Here is a 21,643-nt window from a genome sequence, read left to right as displayed (position 1 = left end):
AAGTGTTAGTGATTATTCAATTATGTTCAGTACAAAATTCTACCACACAACTTCCCCTTTCATGTATTTTGCATCCAAAATATTTTACAAAAGAGAGGATGCCATTATCATTTCACCATACAGTTGAGCTGCATACCCTTTGGATGCTGGCTGATATTACAAAGCCAGATCAGTCATTGTCCAGATCCCGCCTCCCTTCCCTGCAGTGTTTAGTGAGGGGATCGTCAGTTGTAGCTTTCCATAATTTCGTAATTTGTTGTGCGTGGCAGTGTGTTTTATGCTTTAACTGATCAGCAGTAGCAGTCAACAGAACTGTAATCAAAAAATATAAGTAATTTTTCCTTAAATTGTTACTTAGTTATTGTTTTTATTGGCAGAATATCCTCTTGTCATGGAAAATGGTACCTTCAGCTGGGGCCCTGATGAAAGCCCAGTATTAAGAAGCATTAATCTGCAAATCAAACAGAGTTCATTGGTAGCTGTTGTTGGAACTGTTGGTTCAGGAAAGAGTTCACTGGTTTCAGCGTTTCTTGGTGAAATGGACAAAATTACTGGCAGGGTTAACACCAAGGTAAATGTTACCATTTATTGATAAAGCAGTGTGTGAAATAAGTTGCTGTACATAGTTGTTCCAGTTACTGTTTATTTGCGAACACTGCTTTATAAATGTTACTGTTGCAGGGTTCAATTGCTTATGTACCACAGCAGGCATGGATACAGAATGCTACTTTGAAGGACAACATTCTGTTTGGTAAATCCTTAGAGCAGTCTTCATACCTTCGAATAGTAGATGCATGTGCGCTTAAACCTGATCTTCAGATGCTACCGGGTGGTGATCAGACAGAAATTGGAGAAAAGGTAAGGATGATTTGAAATTCAGCAGCGAGTTAGATAAAAAAAGTTATTAATTTTATCAGAAGCTTATTAGTTTGAAAATTTCTTGTCTTTGTTATTACTTAATTGTTTCTTGTTTTGTTATTTGAAATAGTACGACAGTGGTCACCACACTTCATAACAATAATGATTTAGTTTCGTTCAGTCAGAGTAAGCCAAATGTAATAGTTCATATATTGTACCATCAATTTGTTCAATCAATTTTATTCAGCACTTCAGTGTCATATCACACTGTTTTGGAGAATGGGTTACCCTCTGCAATTGTAAGGTTTTTGTTCTACATATAAGTTTATTTTATTAATTTGTCAGGGACAACTGAATCTTCTTCACTGAAATTTTATCTTCACTAAAGTGCAATGACAAAGTAATTATTTCAATATAATTTCAGTACTAATTATCACTTACATTTTGTTGGGATCTATGGCTTTAATGAAATGTTGCAATGATAACTTATTTGTTATTACTGTTTATTAGTTTCAAATTCTATTATATCTTTGGTAAAGAATTTTTAATCAATTATTTTATGATTTCATTGATAGTGTTTGTTTATTAATCCATAGATAGCAGTTCTGATGCCACATAGTATTTGGCATGTAGTAATTTGTAGACTACCATCCATAGAAAATTAATAACTTTCAGTGCATCGTTGATTAATTGATGTCTGTACATTCAGCACAGCTTTCCATCTACCAGATGCTGCCCTATTGCACTTTAGTTAAAATATTCAGTTGGTTACAGCTGCACCCTGAGACAAGTATCTGGTGTCCTCTTTATCATCATGGTGCTACTTGTTATAGGTGAAATGAATTCTAAATTATTTTAGCAGAGCACCCTACCATTTATGCACATATGTTCAGTCCCCACAGGGAGGCTGACCTGTTAATGCTGACTACAGTGAAATATGTGGTGCACTGTACTTCATGAGAGAGAAAATTTATTTTATTGCATGTCACTATGTATTCATATGTTTCCATGAGTTTTTATCTGATGCTCTTGTCTTTCAATTTCTTGCAAGTTCATAATTTTCTGAGTAGTTAATGTTGGTTTATCTCTGATCATACCAACAAAACTTAAGGCTTTGAAGGGGGGGAAAAAATCTTGAATTGTAATCATATCCTGTTCATTCTTTGTTCACTACTTCCTTCCTGGATGCAAGATTTCCTTTGGCCAACCACTCTTCCCTGGAGTCCTTGTACATTATATTTTAGTAAGTAAAGGATAAAAGAGACCACCTGCTGAACAGTGGAAGCATTTTGTTGTTAACAGGCACCCATGAAAGAGAAGGTAATCTTGCTATCTTTAAGAATAAATCCTTTCTGTAGCTGGGAGTAAGGATGTATTTTGAAAGCTAGCAAATTTTCCTTCTGTTTTATGTCTATACTTAGATTACCCAACACTTTTGCTATTAGGTGTGGTCACCTTTACTGCCAAATTATTTGAATTCTGTTAGAGCTTTCCCACTACATGTTAAAGCATGTAACAGGAATATATGACTTTTAAGGCTGTAGTAGGTTCCAGACACCCTCATTACAAATTTTTTAATTCCACATAAACTTTCCAAACACTTTCCAGTGGGTCAGTTTGTTGGATTCTGCAGGTGTCATTTTTTAGTCTTTACTGAAAATCGATAAAAAGGAACTGTGTTCCTGCAAAGCTGTAGACAGTGATGATCACTTCCTAAAAGTAATTTTCTACCTTTCACTAAATTATTACAGAAAGCAAATAAAAAGTACGATAATATCTCAGAATGCGGGCCAGTCATATTCAATGTATTCTGCTCTTCAGGTGCAATGTCACACTAATCTTTCAGTTACTCTTGGTCTTAAAATTTTGCTAGTTTCTTTTACATCAAATGATCAAGTTTTTGTTACTGAAAATAAGTCATTCACTATCTTGTTCCCAAGCTGTGATGTTCTTTTAATTTCTACATTTAGCAGCCGGTATCTTCTGAATGCGAGCTTTGCTTAAAGTAAACTGTAAGTCTAAAGAATTCAACATGCACGCTGATACAAACTGATAAAAGATGGAACAAGACATTATCTGTTAACAAAAGCATCAATCTTCTCGAGTAACTAAAAGGAAAAAAAAGACAGAAATAGTAAAAGGACATATATGCATCATTGAAGGAAAAAATCTATTGAGAAAACTAATAAATATGAGACAGAAGTGCTGACCAGTACTTAGATGTGAAATGTTTCAGAATACTGATACCACTCATATAAGAGTATTATGTATGAACATTATTTGGTGTTTTAGAACTAACAATTCCTTTCTTTAGAGGAGAGGGCATAGGTTGGGGAGGGTTAAAAAAAAAGAAAGGCAGGTCACTCAGACCCCAGGATAATAGGGCTCCACATGTAGTGCACTTGCGCACATAGAAAGTCAAGAACTGAGGAAGGTTTTGAAGTATTACAGTACTTACTTTATCTGGCTTGAGATTAGTGTTGCATATTGTATACTTCAGAATAAGTCAAAATTTCTTTCTCTATATATATTTGATTCACAGCTGTTTGTTCCAGTTGAGAAATGTTCTCTTATTCTTTCAGGGTATAAATTTGAGTGGTGGTCAGAAACAGAGAGTCAGTTTGGCTAGAGCAGTTTATAGCAATGCTGATATATATTTTCTAGATGATCCTCTCAGTGCTGTTGATAGTCATGTTGGAAAGCACATCTTTGAAAATGTTATTGGACCAACAGGATTACTGAAAAAGAAGGTAAGTTTCATTGTGATCTTTCTGGTGATGAATTTCTGACACTAATTAATCCGCTGATGTAAAGACCTTCCCAGTGATGTGAGTAGATGTTAAAAAAAAGTCTGAAGACAGTGTGTAACTTTGGATTGATATTCATTTGTTTCTGGGTCACTATCAATTTTAGGTGTGCTAATACACTGACATTGTTGTAGCCATATTGTTTCTATGTTAAAGTGCCTCAGTGATTATGCATGTTCACAGAGGAAATAAACTTCCCAATATTTAAAACTAATAATTTACAAAAAAGAAACAGTGGAAAATTTGGGCTGGAATAACAATGTTATGAAAAAGGATAAATCATGTCTTACCAATCAGAGAAGGCATTGAGTGGCAGACAGGCACATCGAATCTATACTGAGATGCATTATAGTGAATAGAGTGAACAGTTGGTATGTAGGTTAATGATAATTGTGATAAGTTGCTGTTTGAACATATTTGGCTCCTGCTACCTCTAATCCTTAGAATACGATAGTATCGTTAATAAATACTTCCCATCACACTGTTCTTCACTAATCCAATAATGGGCAAATTAGCACTAATAATATTTCCTAATTTACTATTAAATATTCAGGTTATCATTTGTTTCACCTGCATTTCCTGATACTGAAGTGATTAGTAATATTACATAAAATGTAAAATTGTAGAGTGTCTAGTGAACAACTTTTTCTTTATAGGTTGGGTTAAGAGGAATGTAGCTATTTTCATGTTTAGCATCAACGTTAAAATGGACTTTGTTTTTCAGACACGAGTGCTGGTGACACACAGTATAACATTCCTGCCAGAGGTAGACCTCATTGTAGTTCTTAAAGATGGTGAAGTTACTGAAATTGGTGCTTATAAGGAGTTGCTTGAAAAGAAGGGTGCATTTGCAGAGTTCCTTGTGCAGCATCTTCAGGAGGCTGCCACAGATGAAGGCGATGGAGGTGAGGTACAAAATATAAAATGCTGGCCTATGTGAATTGGCTCATTGAGAACCATAACTGGGTCATATGTTTACAAATACTGATCTACACACTCTCTCTCTTGTGTGCCTGTCTACTGCTCAGTAACAGAAATATGCAATGAGTGGATACTTCTATTTCTTGTTCATAGTCCTTTAATACAGATACTTGGGGACTCCACGATTTCCTTTCTTCCTTCATAGAGCTTGAAGAGATCAAACAACAGTTGGAGACGACAATTGGTGCTGAAGAACTATCACAAAAATTGAAGCGAGCAAGGTCACGAGTTTCAGAAAGTCACAGTGATAGTGGCTCAATTGGTGATAAAAATTCACTTTCAGTGTCAGGATCAGTATACAGGTACAGATTTTTATACCCCTATCATTTTTGTTTAATATAACAAATCTTTCTTTCTTTCTTTCTTTCTCTCTTTCTTTTTTTTTTTTTTTTCTTTTTTTTTTTCTTTTTTTTTTTTTTTCTTTTTTTTTTTTTTTTCCTGTAAATATCTGAATAAACATACCCAAAACAGCAATTCTTAAATTGTAATTCATGTATCGTGTCATTCCAGTAGGGGAAAAAATTTGTTCACCAAAAATGGTTTTAAATGATATTAGAGAGGTAGGTTGTTCCATATTTATGCTTCGTGGTCGAAGAAAAGGAACATCTGGAGCAAGGCTCACAAACTTGTGAATGTATTACCTTTGACACCACCACTTTCTGAATCTTTAGGAAGTATCCTGTGTGGAGATGAGGCAAATGCAAAATGAGCAAAATAAGTAATTGTGATACAGCTGTTAGTGGAGAGTAAAGAACCTTTCTCATTTAGGGTTCTTTTCAATTTGTCCTATTGCAGACTATTTGAATTTCCTCTGTTTACTATTTTCTGTGTGCCAGTGGTCTTTAATCAAGTAATTACTGCTATAAAGTGCATATATGCACTCTTATTCTTGCTTACAGTGGTCTGTATTGCTTTTTTCTTTATTTTCTTTCTTATGTTAATAATTTCATGAAAATGTTAATTTGCTTGCTTAGGTTCTTCATAACACAAAGCTCAAATGTTTGAGCCCTCTCATAGAATCTGGACATTATTAAACTGGGCATTATTTTTCCCTGTGTGCAAGCAGCCGTAGAAACTAGATCTCTTCAACTTATATTTTGGCCATGTACTCTTTTGGCCATCTTAAGAGTGAGCTACAACAGTCATATCCATTGATTCAAACATGAGGGTTGTGCAGTTCCACTTACTGCTACAGAATACACAAGGGCCAGCAGTGTTGTTTGATGGGAAAGATCTTTGCATGAAATGTATCAGTGGTTGGACACCTTTTCATTGTGGATGCCTTTGTGAGTTTATCCAAGAAAGTGCTGAATTCTGTGCTTTGTCCAGATTGGAAACAATATCTCTAGTAAATGAATAGTCCACTAAACAAATTTCCACTGCTTCCATCACTACCAAGCACTAGAACGAAGAAGTAGGCAGTAGATCTTCAACATTGCCACATGGTATAGAGTAGCCAGTGCAATGCAGTACTCTGACACAGCTGATTTCATTTGAATGTATGGGCCAGAAGTACCTTCGGTGTCCCTGATAAATAGGCTGCGGCAGATCACTGCGTCAACGCTGGGCATTCTGCTAGGACAAAGTTGAAATTCTAGTGTTAGCATCATTATTCTGGGACTTGGTAGTAAAGGAAGATGATCCAATTAACCCTTTCGCTACTACAGATATGCGCTCTGCATTCTATTCTGAGGCAGCTTTTGTTATGGTCGTGTTGCTCATCAAATGCTGGTATTTATGCTGAGAGACACTGTTCTGGTCAATGTGAAATACCTACTGTCAGATTTTCGAGAACTATTAGGAAAAAAAAATTTAGTTTTGCACAACTTACAGTCCAATATCTTCACTCTAAAAAGAACTGAATTTGTTTTCGTTATCCATCATACATACTGCACTGCATCAAATTACGTAAAACATTGTACAAAATTTTAGTGTATCCAGTGTATAAACATTATCTGTGGCTGATGTTAGCTCAAACGTTCCAGTGAGTGAAATAAAGGTAAGGTATTGAAATTTCATTTAAAATTGAGAGCAGAATGATAAATCATTTCGTTCTTGAGTTATCAGGTTTTATATGCAAAGGATAGTCGTGTATGATGCCCCCAATCTTGGCCTTGTGCATCGTGAGTCGTGCTCATGACTATCGTCATACCTCATAAACAATCTAAGATACCAAAAAGAGGTTTTGTTGCAAATAACATGCAATGAGGTATATATGTTTCCTGAGAAATACTGAAAACTCTTTTATTCACGGAGATATGGAAGTAACTTGTCCACAGCAGTGAGAGGTCGGCAGCTCAGGATGCATACCGACATCCATAGCCCTGTATGAAAACCCAAATGGTGCAGACATGCCTGTCAACAGCACCTGGAGGAATGGCATAGCAAGATGTGTACACACACCCACAGAAGAAAAAGGGTTAATCGAGTGAGTGGTTTGAACATGGTCACAGCATGTAATCAAAAGATTTCTTTGATAAAAGTGCAAAGATGGTGCTGCAGTGCATCTCCTGTTGAAGTGTTGAAACCCCATTATGAATTGCGAATGTAACCATAGATTTGCTTCGTACAAAGCATTACATGTCCTGAATATTAATTCATCAGTTAATAAAGTATGAAAATGCACTTACACTGCAATGTGTTCTTCTCAGCCACCAATATTTGTGTTATCCAGTGTTATCCAGAGGGCAGGAGAGAGATTCCCGACTCCACAGTGACAGCTATAAAAGGAAGAACAAGATAGATCAATATTTCCCCAAAAGATGATAAACATTATGGCTTTCCACTTAACTCACTAAACTTCCTTATATCTAACAGTTCATGAAAATCGAGTGTTTTGGAAACGTGTTCTAAGAAGCAGTGAAACTAAATTCAGTATATTTTTGTTTTCAATAATACTTAATGTTCTGAAGCAAAGCTAGATTTAATTTGGGAGGTAGTCCTCATTTGCATGAAGAGCATGACCTGATGAAAATCTGCAGCTGGATTGCACCTCAATGACTTGAGTGTCTGTAACTTAACCCCAGTAGTCCTACAGTGTAAAGAGATCTATACTTTCACACAGAATCTGAAAAAAACACAATATATTCCCATGATTCTGAAGATATTACTTGTATGATGTTAATAAAGACATTTACAAAAGAAAAAGTCAATTTTTTCCACAATTTATTTAAAAACAGTAGCCATGCAGTGCAGAAAAGGGAGGGAGGGTTTCACAATGGAAATTAAAACTGGAAATTTTAAGCATTATCACAGTAAAACAATCTATGAATGGATCAATAAAACAAGTCATACTATTTTTATAAAGGCATGGCACAATTAAGTGTATTTAACGATGGGAGTATTGTTGCTCCACACGACTTAAAATGTAATATGCTCTGGAGGTCCAGCTTATTGGAGAAGTAGCATCTTCTTCAACTGCCAAAATAAATTATCCTACATTTGCAATCAAACAGCCTTCAGTGAATAACAATTTGATTCTGAGAGGTAGACATGCCGAGAGAGTACATAACTAAGATGTGTCTATTGATATCTAAGCCCCATTTTCTTCCCACCATTATGAAATACAACTTTTATCACTCTTCCACTCAATTCTTCACAACTGTGTATATTTTCCATTTGTATATGTAGTTTGTGTACCTAAAACTTGTTGGGACCACCCAGACCCAAGCATCTTCATTCAGGATGGTCCCTCCAGACACTCCTGAAACCATATTAACAGCTGGATGCTGTCCCCATTTATTAACTTGTTTCAGTGGCTGATGTAATCTCAAACAACCACCCATTGGTATTTTAGTAATTTCATTCTCTTAAAATAATGCTTGTTTCTTATCCTATGCAGTCCAAAATGTACTTAAAAATTGTACTTAACCTATTGTCTCAAAGATATGGAATATGTCGCAAACTGCTTGGTATCCTCACCACTCCAATTCAGTGGTGCAGTCCATCCCTTCTGATGAAAACGATTTCCCCTTTGCATAAATTGCATCTTATCTCTTACTTTTACTGGAAGTATTAGCGTATTTACTCGATTGAAGCTGCACTTTTTTCCAGTTTTTGAAATCCAAAAAACTGCCTGCGGCTTAGAATCATGCAAAGTAAGCAGAAGTTCTGAAAAATGTTGGTAGGTGCCGCCACAACTAACTTCTGCCATCGAATACACACTACTGGCCATTAAAATTGCTACACCAAGAAGAAATGCAGATTATAAATGGGTATTCATTGGACAAATATATTATACTACAACTGACATGTGATTACATTTTCACGCTATTTGGGTGCGTAGATCCTGAGAAATCAGTAGCCAGAACAACCACCTCAGGCCATAATAATGGCCTTGATACGCCTGGGCATTGAGTCAAACAGAGCTTGGATGGAGTGTACAGGTACAGCTGCCCATGCAGCTTAAACACGATACCACAGTTCGTAAAGAGTAGTGACCGACATATTGTGATCAGCCAGTTCAATTGGTGAGAGATCTGGAGAATGTGCTGGCCAGGGCAGCAGTCAAACTTTTTCTGTATCCAGAAAGGTCCGTACAGGACCTGCAACATGCGGTTGCAGCAGTCTAAGTAACAACAAATAGCAGTCTCTTGCCTTTGCTTCGCTAATGAGACCCCCCCCCCTTTTCCTCTCTCTCTCTCTCTCTCTCTCTCTCTCTCTCTCTCTCTCTCTCTCTCTCTCTCTCCCTCCCCCTCTCCCCCCCCCCTCTCCCCTTCTTTTTTAATTTTTTTTTTATTTTAAATTGTAAGCAGCGGTATCATGCACGAAAGAAAGCCATGCGGCAAGCACTCATTATCAGAATGCGACAAACAATGCATGACACAGTACAGTAATGCATTTTCAGCTTAGTGTGACGTAAACACCTATAACAAGGAGAACGGCACTTATCAGATCAAAGAAAAATAAGCAATCAATTCAAACCAGACGAAGCATGTGAAAAAGGAAGGGTACCCACATAAATACGGATGGAGCGCCTGACGTGTAGCAATGGCTACCTGGTAAAGCTTAACTGCTAAGCTTAAGACTCGAACCAAACTACTGTAGCTGTATTGTCATTCATTTGACCTAAATTGTGTCTCATATTATAATGGACCAACTTTGTTTCGATTTGGAGGTGTGGCCTAAAACTTTTCTCTCCCCTTGAATTTAGAGTCTCATTTTTCAGGTGCGGCATAGATTAGAGTAAATACAGTAGTTCATTGCTTTCCTGGACATTCTTGCTGCTCATTCAGACCTCGCAATTGGAAATTGGAGAAAATTTCTGTGTGAGGTTTTTTGTGCCCACGCATCTTCCTTTTTCTGCACTGGCAGTGGTTGTAACAAATTATGAGGCAGACTTTCTTTGCGCGCACACACCCCCAGGAAGAAATGGTTCCTACATCCATACTGAAATTTCAGCATCTGCTGTCTTTGAGTAAATGTAAGAGCTGAGCTGTTGCCGATTTTTCAAATCTGTTACCGTGAATTTTTACTTACTTCTAATGAAATATTCAAGACATAATATTTATTTTATAAATTTCCCCTTTGAGAATTACATAGACAGGGAATAATGTTGACTCAGAAATTGTAAAGCAGAAATACTGAAATTCCACACTCAAAACAATTTCCTACATGCATATTATTCAAATCAGAGCCTTGACCATCATGAAAATAGACTCTAAATTACTTGTTAATATGTTGCATTGGTATGCTTGTTAATCAGTTAAAAAAGTTTATCAGATACTCAGTGTGATTAATCTGAACTGTTCTGTGTTGTGAATTATATCTGTTGTGTGTGAAGTAATCAATAATGAGCATTAAAATATGATTGTGTACAGTATTTAAGAATGACTCAGTTTGGAAAATTCTGGACTTTATGTAATTTAATTAATTGCAGGCAAAACTCAATAGAGAGTAGCACTGAGAAGAGTAATAGCCTTAAAAGAGCCAATAGTGTTGAGAAGAATAATGTACTTGTTAAATCAGTGCAGCCTGGGGAGAAGCTTATAGAAATTGAGAAAGCAGAAACAGGAAGTGTAAGTCAGTTTTCACAATTTTTAAAATTTTCCCTAATATTGATGATAGTTTAATAAAAAAAAAAGGTAATGCTGTCACCAGTCTGAAGTTGATGAGAATACCACCACAGTGCTTTGCTTGGCATGGTGCTATAGATGATGGTACAGCCTTGCCTTTTTAGCTGAAACAAAAGATGTTTTTTTTTTAAAAAGTAATCTGATTTTGCAAAACAATATGTTCTAAATGAATGGTGACAGTTTGGGTGAATTTTGAGTTAAATATTTAAACTAAAGTTCACCTAGGTGCCAGTGAAGTTGATGGTTTGTATGGTAGCTATTAGAGGTCTCTCAAGTGCAGCAAGTAGCAAGGCCCTGAATAAACAAAGTACCACCAACTTGGCAGCGGCTGCCATTTTGGATCCAAGTGATTATAGCAACAGTACTCACAGAACTGTTAAACTCTCATTTATCAAGAACTGTACAGGCTTGTGTGTACAGTGCGATACCCTGTTGGGTAAAGTATACAGTGAACTGTGGTTTTGAATTGTTTACTTATTTCTAAGGGAAATAAGAAATTCATCATTTTACTTGCTTTAGAAGTCCAGTGCTGAAATTGTGGCATTTTATTTTTGTCTTAATAAGGGTGAAACATCCTTGCAGTTACTTTTTTGATAAGTATAATGGGCAATCAAAAAGTTTCCAGTTAAGACCTTTGCTGTAGCATATATGCAGCGTAACAAGGTAAGTAAGCACTGAATTGTGAACAAGGGATTAATGTTGGGCATCCGTCTTTCCAGTGTGCGTGCAGTAAATGTGGACACATGAACTATGGCGATGTTACTACCAAATGTGTCCAAGCAGGATGAATGTGCTGTCACTCTTTTCCTTCTTGCTGAAGGACAAACAGTGGTAGACATTCATCACACAATGAAGAATGTGTATGAGGCACCATATCTGTTGAAAACCATTGCCATAGAATGTTGTACCAAAATCGGTGCTCGTTGTGATTCGACACAAGATGCTGGTCAATCTGGGAGGCCAGTCTCATCCATTACAGACAACAAGAAGTGAGCGGCTGACAGTGCTGTTAGGGTGGACCAGTGCATAACTGTTAGTGTACTAGCAAAGGATCTCGACATAAGCTTGCAACATTATCTGACAGGAGTTCAGCTTCCATCAGGCCTGCAGCCACTGGATTCCCTGGGTGCTGAATTCCAAACAAAAAACAAGCCGGATAGCTGTTTGCTTGATCTCTCACCCAAGCAGTTATCATGCCTTTGGTCTCTTAAAACGGGGCTTGAAGTGTCAATGATAACTGTTTGATGAGGATGCATAGCAGGCTGTTATGGACTTGTTCACGCAACAGGACACATTGTTTTACCAAATGGATACCTTCATCTGGTGTGTCGGTGGGATGATTGCCTTAGTGCTCACGCCAATTGGACCTATTTAGCATACCGATTAAAGTGTGTACGGCCTTTGAATAAAAACTTTCTCACTGCTCCCTTGTAATATATGCTCTAGAGACAGTACTATTATATACGCTACCCTTTCAATTTGTTTGAAGGAGTTATTGGGAACTGCAGACCATATGAAACACACATTCATACTCTAGTTTTCACGTTAATCTTTTTCTTTTTATTGTTGTCTTTAATATTTCTTCTTATTGTTGCAGATTATAACACTTTCATACTTACGTAATTACCAATTTAACTTAATTAGCCAATAATATTGGAAGTAAATTAACTGGCTTGTGGCTGCTTCTTAAAATATCACCACATTTCTCGTACCTATACTGTTATATTTCCTCAAAATAATATACAGTGCCTTGTCAAAAATATGTATACAATTTTCTATGTGACAAGACTGAATACTGTGAGAGAGTTTCTTAGGCTGATTTACATGTATCTCCAGTATTGGAAGCACTTAAAGTACTTTAAGTCCAAAATGTGTTTTTTATTGATACAGGAAACTTTTTCTATTATTCGAGTGATGATTAAAGCTGCTTCTGATACACATTCAAAACTGCCAGTTGTGTAAATTTTGAAATGGGTTACTCCACGAACTCATTCAGATTGACTGTTCACTTGCTGAAAATGGTACACAACATAACACTTGCTTCTGCTTAATTTGTTTCAGAGTTACTCCAGCTAAATAGTGCAAGGACTGTTCTTACTTAGGTGAAATTTTCGTGTGTCACATCTAATTTGCACTTACAGGAATGATCATGTAATTATTGTTTCCCGACTCGTCACAAGTAAACACCCATCCTTCACTGGTCATCTTACCTTCAAATGTCTTCGTGCCAAAGCCTGTTATTAAATAAAACAGAGCAAGTGGGCGTGTTGGGAACACTTCATATCCTCCCTACGTCGTGGATGTTTGCTACACTCCACACCCTTCAAGATTGTCAGCGACAGTCTTCCATTCCGGGCCTTGCCCTTCCAGGTAGCCTTCGTATGGATCAGCAAGTTTTTGTGGAACACCTCACAACCCGTTTTGTGACATTGTATCAGTGTCAGCCTCTAGCCATGTTTGTCCTCCAGAAACAGCAGGCTGAAGCTTACCACTTGTGTGTTACCCTTGCCAGGCAAAATCCTACAATGGTCCTTACACTGAATGGCATCTTTGTCTGGCCTCTCTTCTTCAGACAATTCAGCCCCTGGCCCTGACTCCATTTGTAACAAACTGCTTCAATGCCTTGGTGGTCCTCCACGACACTCCAGGGCACTTTCCCCTCTCTCAATGGAGAGACAGTATTGATGGTTCCTGTTCTTCAGATCAGCAAGATCCATCATCCCTTGATAGTTACCAGCCATTCTGACTGATATCCCTTGCAAGATGTTTAAACAGGTAGTGGCTCGGTCATTGGCTCAGTTGGTTCCTTAGGTCTTGGGACCTTTTGTCTCCTTATCAATGAGACTTTTGGTAGGGATGGTCTCCAAATGATCATTTACTTCAATTGGAAACTGCAGTTCGGCACCACTTTTCTCCACACCACCATCCTGCCACAGATTTATTTGATCTCTGTAAGGCCTGTAACACAGCTTGGCACCATTACATCACACTTACTTTCCGTCAGTGATGTCTCTACTCTTAAGTCGAGAGTGGTGCATTTCTGTCACCGTACTATGGTCCATCCTGATCTGTAACTGTGTCTTGACTCCCAACACCTGATTGTTGACCCCAGTCCCATATCTTGGGTTTTCTTTTTGACAACAAGCTTACTTGGTTGTGCTGTAACTGCCTTCTGAAGGTTGGCTGTTTTCGTAAACTCAGTGTCCTTCGCTTCCTTGCCCACACTTCTTGGGGCACGGATCGTTACACTTTTCTCTGCCTTCGTTGGGCATTAGTTCTATCTCCTCTGGAGTGTGGTTGTCAAGTTCATGGATAAGCTCCCTCTCCACACTGCTCCTGTTGGACTTCGTCCACCATTGTGATATCATTTAGTCAACAGTGCCTTTCGAACTAGCCCTGTCAGTAGTCTTCTGGTTGACGTTGGGATCCCTCTGCTCTACATTCAGCCATCCCAGCTCCTGTTTTATGTGCTCTCACTATCCACTCTTCCCTTGCTCACCCCCTTGTATTCTGTTCTTTTTGTGGCATTGGGATGTTACACAGCTGCTGCGTGTCGTCCCATGGGTTTACCTGTTGAGCTCCACCTCGCTTCTCTCGTCTAAGTTTTCATCCTCCTCGTCCTCTTTCCCACATTGTCTCCCAACTACTCCCTCTTGGTTAGTTCCTTGGTGTCGGATTAGGATGGATCTCTTCTGGGATCCATTGTGTGTTCTGACCACTTTTCCTGGAGTTTTAGGATGCTGTTGTTTCTTATACCAATGGCTGTAAATCTATCAGTCATGTAGGATATGCCTTCATGTCTTCTGTTGGCACAGAACACCATCACAAGCCTAACGTGTTGGGGGTGTTTACTGTGGAACTGATGGTCATCTATAGGACCATCTGCTTTATTAAATGGTCTTCCCTCACCAAAGTTTAGTTATGTTGGTGTTGTTGTTGTTGTTGTGGTCTTCAGTCCTGAGACTGGTTTGATGCAGCTCTCCATGCTACTCTATCCTGTGCAAGCTTCATCATCTCCCAGTACCTACTACAGCCTACATCCTTCTGAATCTGCTTAGTGTATTCATTTCTTGGTCTCCCTCTAAGATTTTTACCCTCCACTGTGCCCTCCAGTACTAAATTGGTGATCCCTTGCTCCCTCAGAACATGTCCTACCAACCGATCCCTTCTTCTAGTCAAGTTGTGCCACAAACTCCCCTTCTCCCCAATTCTATTCAATACCTCTTCATTAGTTATGCAATCTACCCATCTAATCTTCAGCATTCTTCTGTTGCACCACATTTCAAAAGCTTCTATTCTCTTCTTCTCTAAACTATTTATCATCCATGTTTCAATTCCATACAGGGCTACACTCCATACAAATACTTTCAGAAATAACTTCCTGACACTTAAATCAATACTCGATGTTAACAAATTTCTCTTCTTCAGAAACGCTTTCCTTGCCATAGCCAGTCTACTTTCTATATCCTCTCTACTTCGACCATCATCAGTTATTTTGCTGCCCAAATAGCAAAACTCTTTTACTACTTTAAGTGTCTGATTTCCTAATCCAATTCCCTCAGCATCACCTGACTTAACTCGACTACGTTCCATTATCCTCGTTGTGCTTTTGTTGATGTTCATCTTATACCCTCCTTTCAAGACACTGTCCATTCCATTCAACTACTCTTGCAAGTCCTTTGCTGTCTCTGACAGAATTACAATGTCATAGGTGAACCTCAAAGTTTTTATTTCTTCTCCATGGATTTTAATACCTACTCCAAACTTTTCTTTTGTTTCCTTTATTGCTTGCTCAATATACAGATTGAATAGCATCGGGGAGAGGCTACAACCCTGTCTCACTCCCTTCCCAACCACTCCTTCCATTTCATGTCCCTCGACTCTTATATGTTTTGTTATACGTGGATTCAATGATTGGCCTTCAGCTTATTGCTCAGTGTTTCCCCTGCCACCTCTTGATCTTAGTGATCCACCATCTTCTTGCCATTTTGACACTGCTGCTCATTTAGATTATTTCCTTTGGGTTCCCAATCACTTGAGTATCCTCTCTACATCTACATTTACATCTACATGGGTAGTCTGCAAATCACATTTAAGTGCCTGGCAGAAGATTCATCGAACTACTTTCACAATAATTCTCTATTTTTCCAATCTCATACAGCGTGTGGAAAAAACGAACACCTGTATCTCTCCGTGAGAGCTCTGATTTCCCCTATTTTATTATGATGACCCTTTCTCCCTTTGTAGGTCGGTGTCAACAAACTGTTTTTTGCATTTGAAGGAGGAAATTGGTGATTGAAATTTCATGAGAAGATTCCACCACAACGAAAAATGCCTTTGTTTTAATTATGTCACCCCAAATCCTACATCATTTCAGTGACACACTCTGCCCTATTTTGCGATAATACAAAATGTACTGCCCTTCTTTGAACTTTCTCAATATATTCCACGAGCTCTATCTGGTAAGGATACCAGACCACACAGAGGATGGGCAAGCATAGTGCAGGCAGTCTCTCGAGTAGATCTCTTACATCTTCTAAGTGTACAGCTAATAAAATGCATTCTTTGATTAGCCTTCCCCATAACATTTTCTGTGTGTTTCTTTCAATTTAAGTTGTTCATAGTTGTAATTCCTGGGTATTTAGTTGAATTCATGGCCTTTGGCTTTGACTTATTTATCATGTAATAGAAGTTAATGGATTCCTTTTAGCACTCACATAGATGATTTGACACTTTTCGTTATTTAGGGCCAATTGCCAATTTTTGCACTATACAGCTACATTTTCTAAATTGTTTTGCAATTGGTCGTCTGATGACTTTACTAGTAGATAAACGACAGGGTCATCTGAAAACAACCTAAGACAGCTGCTCAGATTGTCTCATAAATCATTTATATAGAGAAAGAACACCAACGGGCCTGTAACTCTACCTTGGGGAATGACAGAAATCACATCTGTTTTACTCAATGACTTTCCATCAGTTTCTGTGAACTGCGACCCCTGTGACAGGAGATCATGAATCCAGTCACATAACTGAGGCGATATTCCATAAGCATCCCTTGCCAGTAGCACTCAGTACTTCGTGCAGGTAAAGAGGTAGTTGTGTCTCACAAGAATGATGTTTTCTAAATCGTGTTGAATGTGTGTTAATACACAGTTCTCTTTGAGGTAATTCATGACATTAGAATACAATATATGTTCCAAAATCCTGCTGCATATCGATGTTAATAATATGGGCCTGTAATGTAGTGAATTACTCTTGATATCTTTCTTTAATAATGGTGTGACATGCGCAGCTTTCCAGTCTTCGGGTACAGATCTTTCGTTGAGCAAACAGTTGTATACGATTGTTTAGTATGAAGCTATTGTATTGTCATATTCTGGAAGGAACCTAGCTGTTGTACAATCTGGATTGGATGATTAGGATTTGTTGAAGTCTGGAATATTTACTTTGTCCCTTTGGTGAAGGAACTAGCAGTCAGTCTGGTTGGGACAGTAGCTACATAACCCCTTCTGCTCCGTGCATTGCCCCCCCCCCCCCCCCCCCCCCCCCCCCTCAAGGGGCTGTTTACCACATTTGTCAAATCCGTTTTTGTTCAATTGTGGGCCAGTTCTTCAGAGGAATGTCTAATAAATTTCATGCAATCGAGGAGACTTCCACCAAATGTTGTTCTCCCCCTCTGCCTGTCCCGGCAGGAATGTACCATCCTCTGCTGTCTCCATATCGGCCATACTGCACTGTCCCGTGCTTTTTTAATCCTCGATGAACCACAATCTCGCCCCCCCCCCCCTCCTTCCTCTCTTCATAGCTGTGGCTCCAGCCATCTCATCGCACCCCCCCCCCCCCCCCGCCCTTCCTCCACCTCCCCCCCCCCCCCCAATCTAATAAACTTTGTGCGATTAAAAGTCTTCCACCACACAAAGTTCTTCCTTCCACCTCTCCCGGCAGGAATCTACCATTCTCTGCTATCTTCGCATCAGCTGCACGAGGTTGACCAACGGTTTTTAAACTGTAACCAGCCATCCTGCCACATCTCCCTCTTTATAGTTGTATACAGGACTTCTGGTGTCAGCAGGCAACCCCTCCGTTACTACATGTGTACTTGGTTGTCTACACGAAAGTGGTTTATCCTCCCAGATTTTAGTACCTGACTTTCCTTCAAGAATTGGAGTCCAGTGGTTATCATTGACTCTTTGGACACACACTGTAGTTACGGTTCAGACGAACACGTTTCATCCGACCTGTAACAAGTTTTTTCATTCTGTCACTGAACACTACTTCTGACTTTCATCAAATCCAGGACTTGACAATTGCTTTTATCTCATCATGTGAGGTGTAATGATTACCCTTGAGGTCTGTCTGGAATACTGGAGAAAAATAAAAATTCCAAGGCTTAAGATCAAGAGGGTAAGGAGGGTGTGGAGTAGGTTCGAACTTTAGTTTTTGCAGAGCCTCTTCAGTTGCGTGCGAGGTGGGTGGACGATTATTGTTATGTTGCAAGATCATTGGCACTAGTCTGCCTCTTAACATCATGAACTGGATGTCAGAGATGTTTCAGAGTCTCCAGGTACTGAGCTGTACCAGATAATCGGACTCATAAACTCGGTGAGCATCTCAAAACACAATCAAAAGAGATTTTTTTGTGGATATTTGTGTTTCGAACTTTTTTGCCAGAGGAGGAGATGGATATTGATATTCAGTGCTCTGTCTTTTCTCTTCTGGTTGTAATGATGGACCTGTGACTCATCTCCCATCGCAGTATTCAAAAGAAAGTTGTCTCCTTTCTCACAGTAGCGCAGCAAAAGTTGCTTACAACATTGCAATTGATGCTGGTTCCATCTAATTGTTCAATGATTTTATGGTATCCTAATTTTTCAATAATAAAACTGACATGTTCCTTGGATATTCCAGTATGGTTTACAAAATGCTTCAGAGTGGTTTATTGGTCATTTTGATTCAGATTGTTGATGAGTTTGCAATGTATATCATCTGTGGCAGTGATCAGACGTTCAGTGTGTGTTTCATGAACAATTATGGATTTTGCAGACCTGCTATGGCAAAATTTTCTACTCACCGGTTTACAGTAGACCTATTGACAGCACCACCACCACCATGAAGAGCCTTTAAATGTTGATGAATCTCACTAGGAGTGACTTTTTCAGCAGTTGAAAGTCCATAATGGTATGCTTTTTAACTCATGTTCACAGAGAAGTAGAATGCATCCCAGTACTTTTAGTACTGTAAAGCCACTGGGTGCATGCAACACATTCAAACTGCCCGTGCACATAGAGGGGGAAGTTACCTTACACATGCCACCTGCTATGTTTTTAAGGTCATTTAGGTCACATTCTACAAACATGTGTTCTTTACTTTTCAGCCTACTGTCACACTTCCCAAACATCACAAATTCTGTGAGGGCGATTTTTGAGTTGCGCTAGGATAGCAGAGTCTGTAGAGCATTTGTGTTTGAAAGACAAAGGTACTGGGTGAGAGTCCTAGTCTAGCATGTAGTTTTAATCTGCCAGAAAGTTTAAAGTGATTGTATCTGCTACAGAGTGAAAACTCATTCTGAAAGCAATCCCCTAGTCTCTGAAATTTCCTTTCTTCATAGTGTACTAGGCCTTCAAGGTTTGCAGGAGAAATTCTTGTGAAGTTTGGAAAGTAAGATAGAGGTACTGTCAAAACAAAGCTGCAAGGGCAGTTCATAAGTTGCTTGAATAGCTCAGTCGGTGGAGTATTTGCCTGCAGTAGGCATAGGTTCTGATTTAGTGTCCCACTCTGGTACATAGTTTCAATCTGCCAGAAGTTTCATATTCTTTGTTCTTGGAAGCCCCACTCGTTTAGCTCTTTGCACTCTGTAATGAAGACAGAGGGTGCCTTCATGCATTCTTATTTCAATTGCCACCACACAGTCAGTGAGCATGTCACAGAATGAGGCCACTGACTGTCAATTTTTTTAGGGTAGGTATTAAAACAAATGGTGTGCTTTCATTCAAGTATATTTGCATAAGCATTACAATACAAAACTTCAGTGTGTATTTTTATCATCATTTCAATTGGACTGTTCATAAATGAATCATTGTCACTTTTGTTTTCACTTAGACATTACTCTAAAGCTCTGCAATCTGTTCCTCTTAAAGTACCGTGTGTGAAGAACCAGCCATTTCGCACCTACTAACTTAATGTGATAATTAAAACTTTTCTCACAACACAACTGCTACAGTTAGATATAGTTAACACAGGCTTTCTTGAATGGCAGTACTATCCAGCTCTGATGATTAGTACAGTCAGATTCGAGAACGAAACATGTGAGAGGTATGAAAAATCATGTTGAATGAAGTGGAAAACTAAATTCACAATTTCGGGCATGACTTGCCGTTGGATTGGAAAGGGTTTAAACCTCGGGTAGTCTCCCTCTCATGGCTGTATTTTCGTCCTCACATTCCCTTGCCTGATAATATTCACACTGCACCTGCCATGCTCAAATATTGTAGTTAAGTCCCCCCTATCCTCTTCTGTCTCTCTCTGTCTCGCCCCTGAGAGCCACCTCTGCCCATCTCCTTGCCTTTCCCTTGTGTTCCAACACTCATCTTGCTCCCATACATATTGCCTGTCCTAGTTGCTGTACACATTTACTCTTGGACCACTCCTGTCACACTGAACACCATATGCTGATCAGCTAATCTCACCACACCCAAGGGCAGATCAGTAAGATTGATCATGTGTGTGTCTCTAAAACTAGAAAAAGAGCAGTAACCAGAGAGACCACAACGTCTCGGTACTGTTATATGATTCTACGCACCAGTCATCAGTTATTTTCAGCCGAGTGGTTGCCATTCTTCATTCCTATTGTTTCCCTCCTGGAACTTGTGTTATTGTAATATTGCTTAGTGTTCTGTTTGTGCTATTTTGTTCAGTGCTAACAATGATACTTCAGTTTGTATCCATTGTCAACAATGATACTGTCATGCAGGTGTAATTAGTTAATAATAATTAATTTCTTTGAATCTTATCTCTCTTACTGTGTAATGTGTAAAATAAATTATATCTTTCCAGGTGAAATGGGCAGTTTACTCACATTACCTGAAATCTGTGGGCATATTTCTCTCATTAGCCACAATATTATTTAACTTTGTATTTCAAGCATTTTCAATCGGTACTAACATCTGGCTATCTGTCTGGTCAAATGATGCTGATTATGTTGCTAACACTTCAGATACAGCGAAGAGGGATCTCTACTTAGGCGTATACGGAGCACTGGGTTTTGGGCAAGGTAAGTTTTTCACTGAAATAATAACAACAAACTGTTTTAGGGTCTTAAGGATTGCGTGTGATTCTTTTTACATTTTACAGTATTTGGTGTTAACCTAAAAGTTGCCTCCATTTCTGCCCTATGAAGGAAATGCTCAGTATTGCTCTTTCCTGTGTGCATATGTTGATCAGCATTGTATAATTACAATAATCCATATATATTTGAGTAAGGTTGCATGTAACACACAGAAATTATTGAGGTAAAATGCACAATTTCATATTTAGTTGAGAGAACTGTGAAAATTTAGAGACAGCATGGATGGCCAGTACATACTTTTCAGGAGGCAACATTTCTAATATTCTAATACTGCCGATAGAAGCACTGAAAGTGGAAATTTATAACACTAGATTTCAGAACTTGGGTTCCTTCTGCAGAGAAAGTCGTACTGTCACCTAGTCAGCTACCTTGATGGAAGTTCTGTCTCTCACATACTTGCACTCTCTCATAGGTTACCTAAGAATGTTTTTGTGTGTTCCAAACAGCTGTGTGTATTTTTTGTTTTTGTACAATATTTTGTTAGTTTTAGTTACATAATTCCTTTTTCAGACATACATATGACTGTTCGTTTAATCAAGTCATAGGAATGTGTAAAAATATAATTCCATAACTGC

General features: G+C 38.6%; 1 protein-coding gene across 1 annotated transcript in view; it reads left to right on the top strand.

Annotated features, from left to right (window-relative positions):
- Positions 1–377: 377 nt before the first annotated feature.
- The window catches only part of LOC126141692 (ATP-binding cassette sub-family C member 2-like), a gene marked incomplete at both ends in the record, with an annotated part of 49,971 nt that continues 28,705 nt past the window's right edge, over positions 378–21,643 (top strand). The window contains 7 exons of the mRNA XM_049915280.1: positions 378–571; positions 682–858; positions 3,441–3,608; positions 4,390–4,570; positions 4,792–4,948; positions 10,525–10,663; positions 20,777–20,993. Coding sequence (XP_049771237.1) covers positions 378–571; positions 682–858; positions 3,441–3,608; positions 4,390–4,570; positions 4,792–4,948; positions 10,525–10,663; positions 20,777–20,993 — 1,233 coding nt within the window. The remainder of the gene's footprint in view (positions 572–681; positions 859–3,440; positions 3,609–4,389; positions 4,571–4,791; positions 4,949–10,524; positions 10,664–20,776; positions 20,994–21,643) is intronic.

This window comes from Schistocerca cancellata, unplaced genomic scaffold (assembly GCF_023864275.1).
Source record: "Schistocerca cancellata isolate TAMUIC-IGC-003103 unplaced genomic scaffold, iqSchCanc2.1 HiC_scaffold_739, whole genome shotgun sequence".
NCBI lineage: Eukaryota > Metazoa > Arthropoda > Insecta > Orthoptera > Acrididae > Schistocerca > Schistocerca cancellata.
The sequence above is the reverse complement of the archived record's forward strand: the minus strand, read 5'-3'. Positions and strand labels throughout refer to the sequence as shown.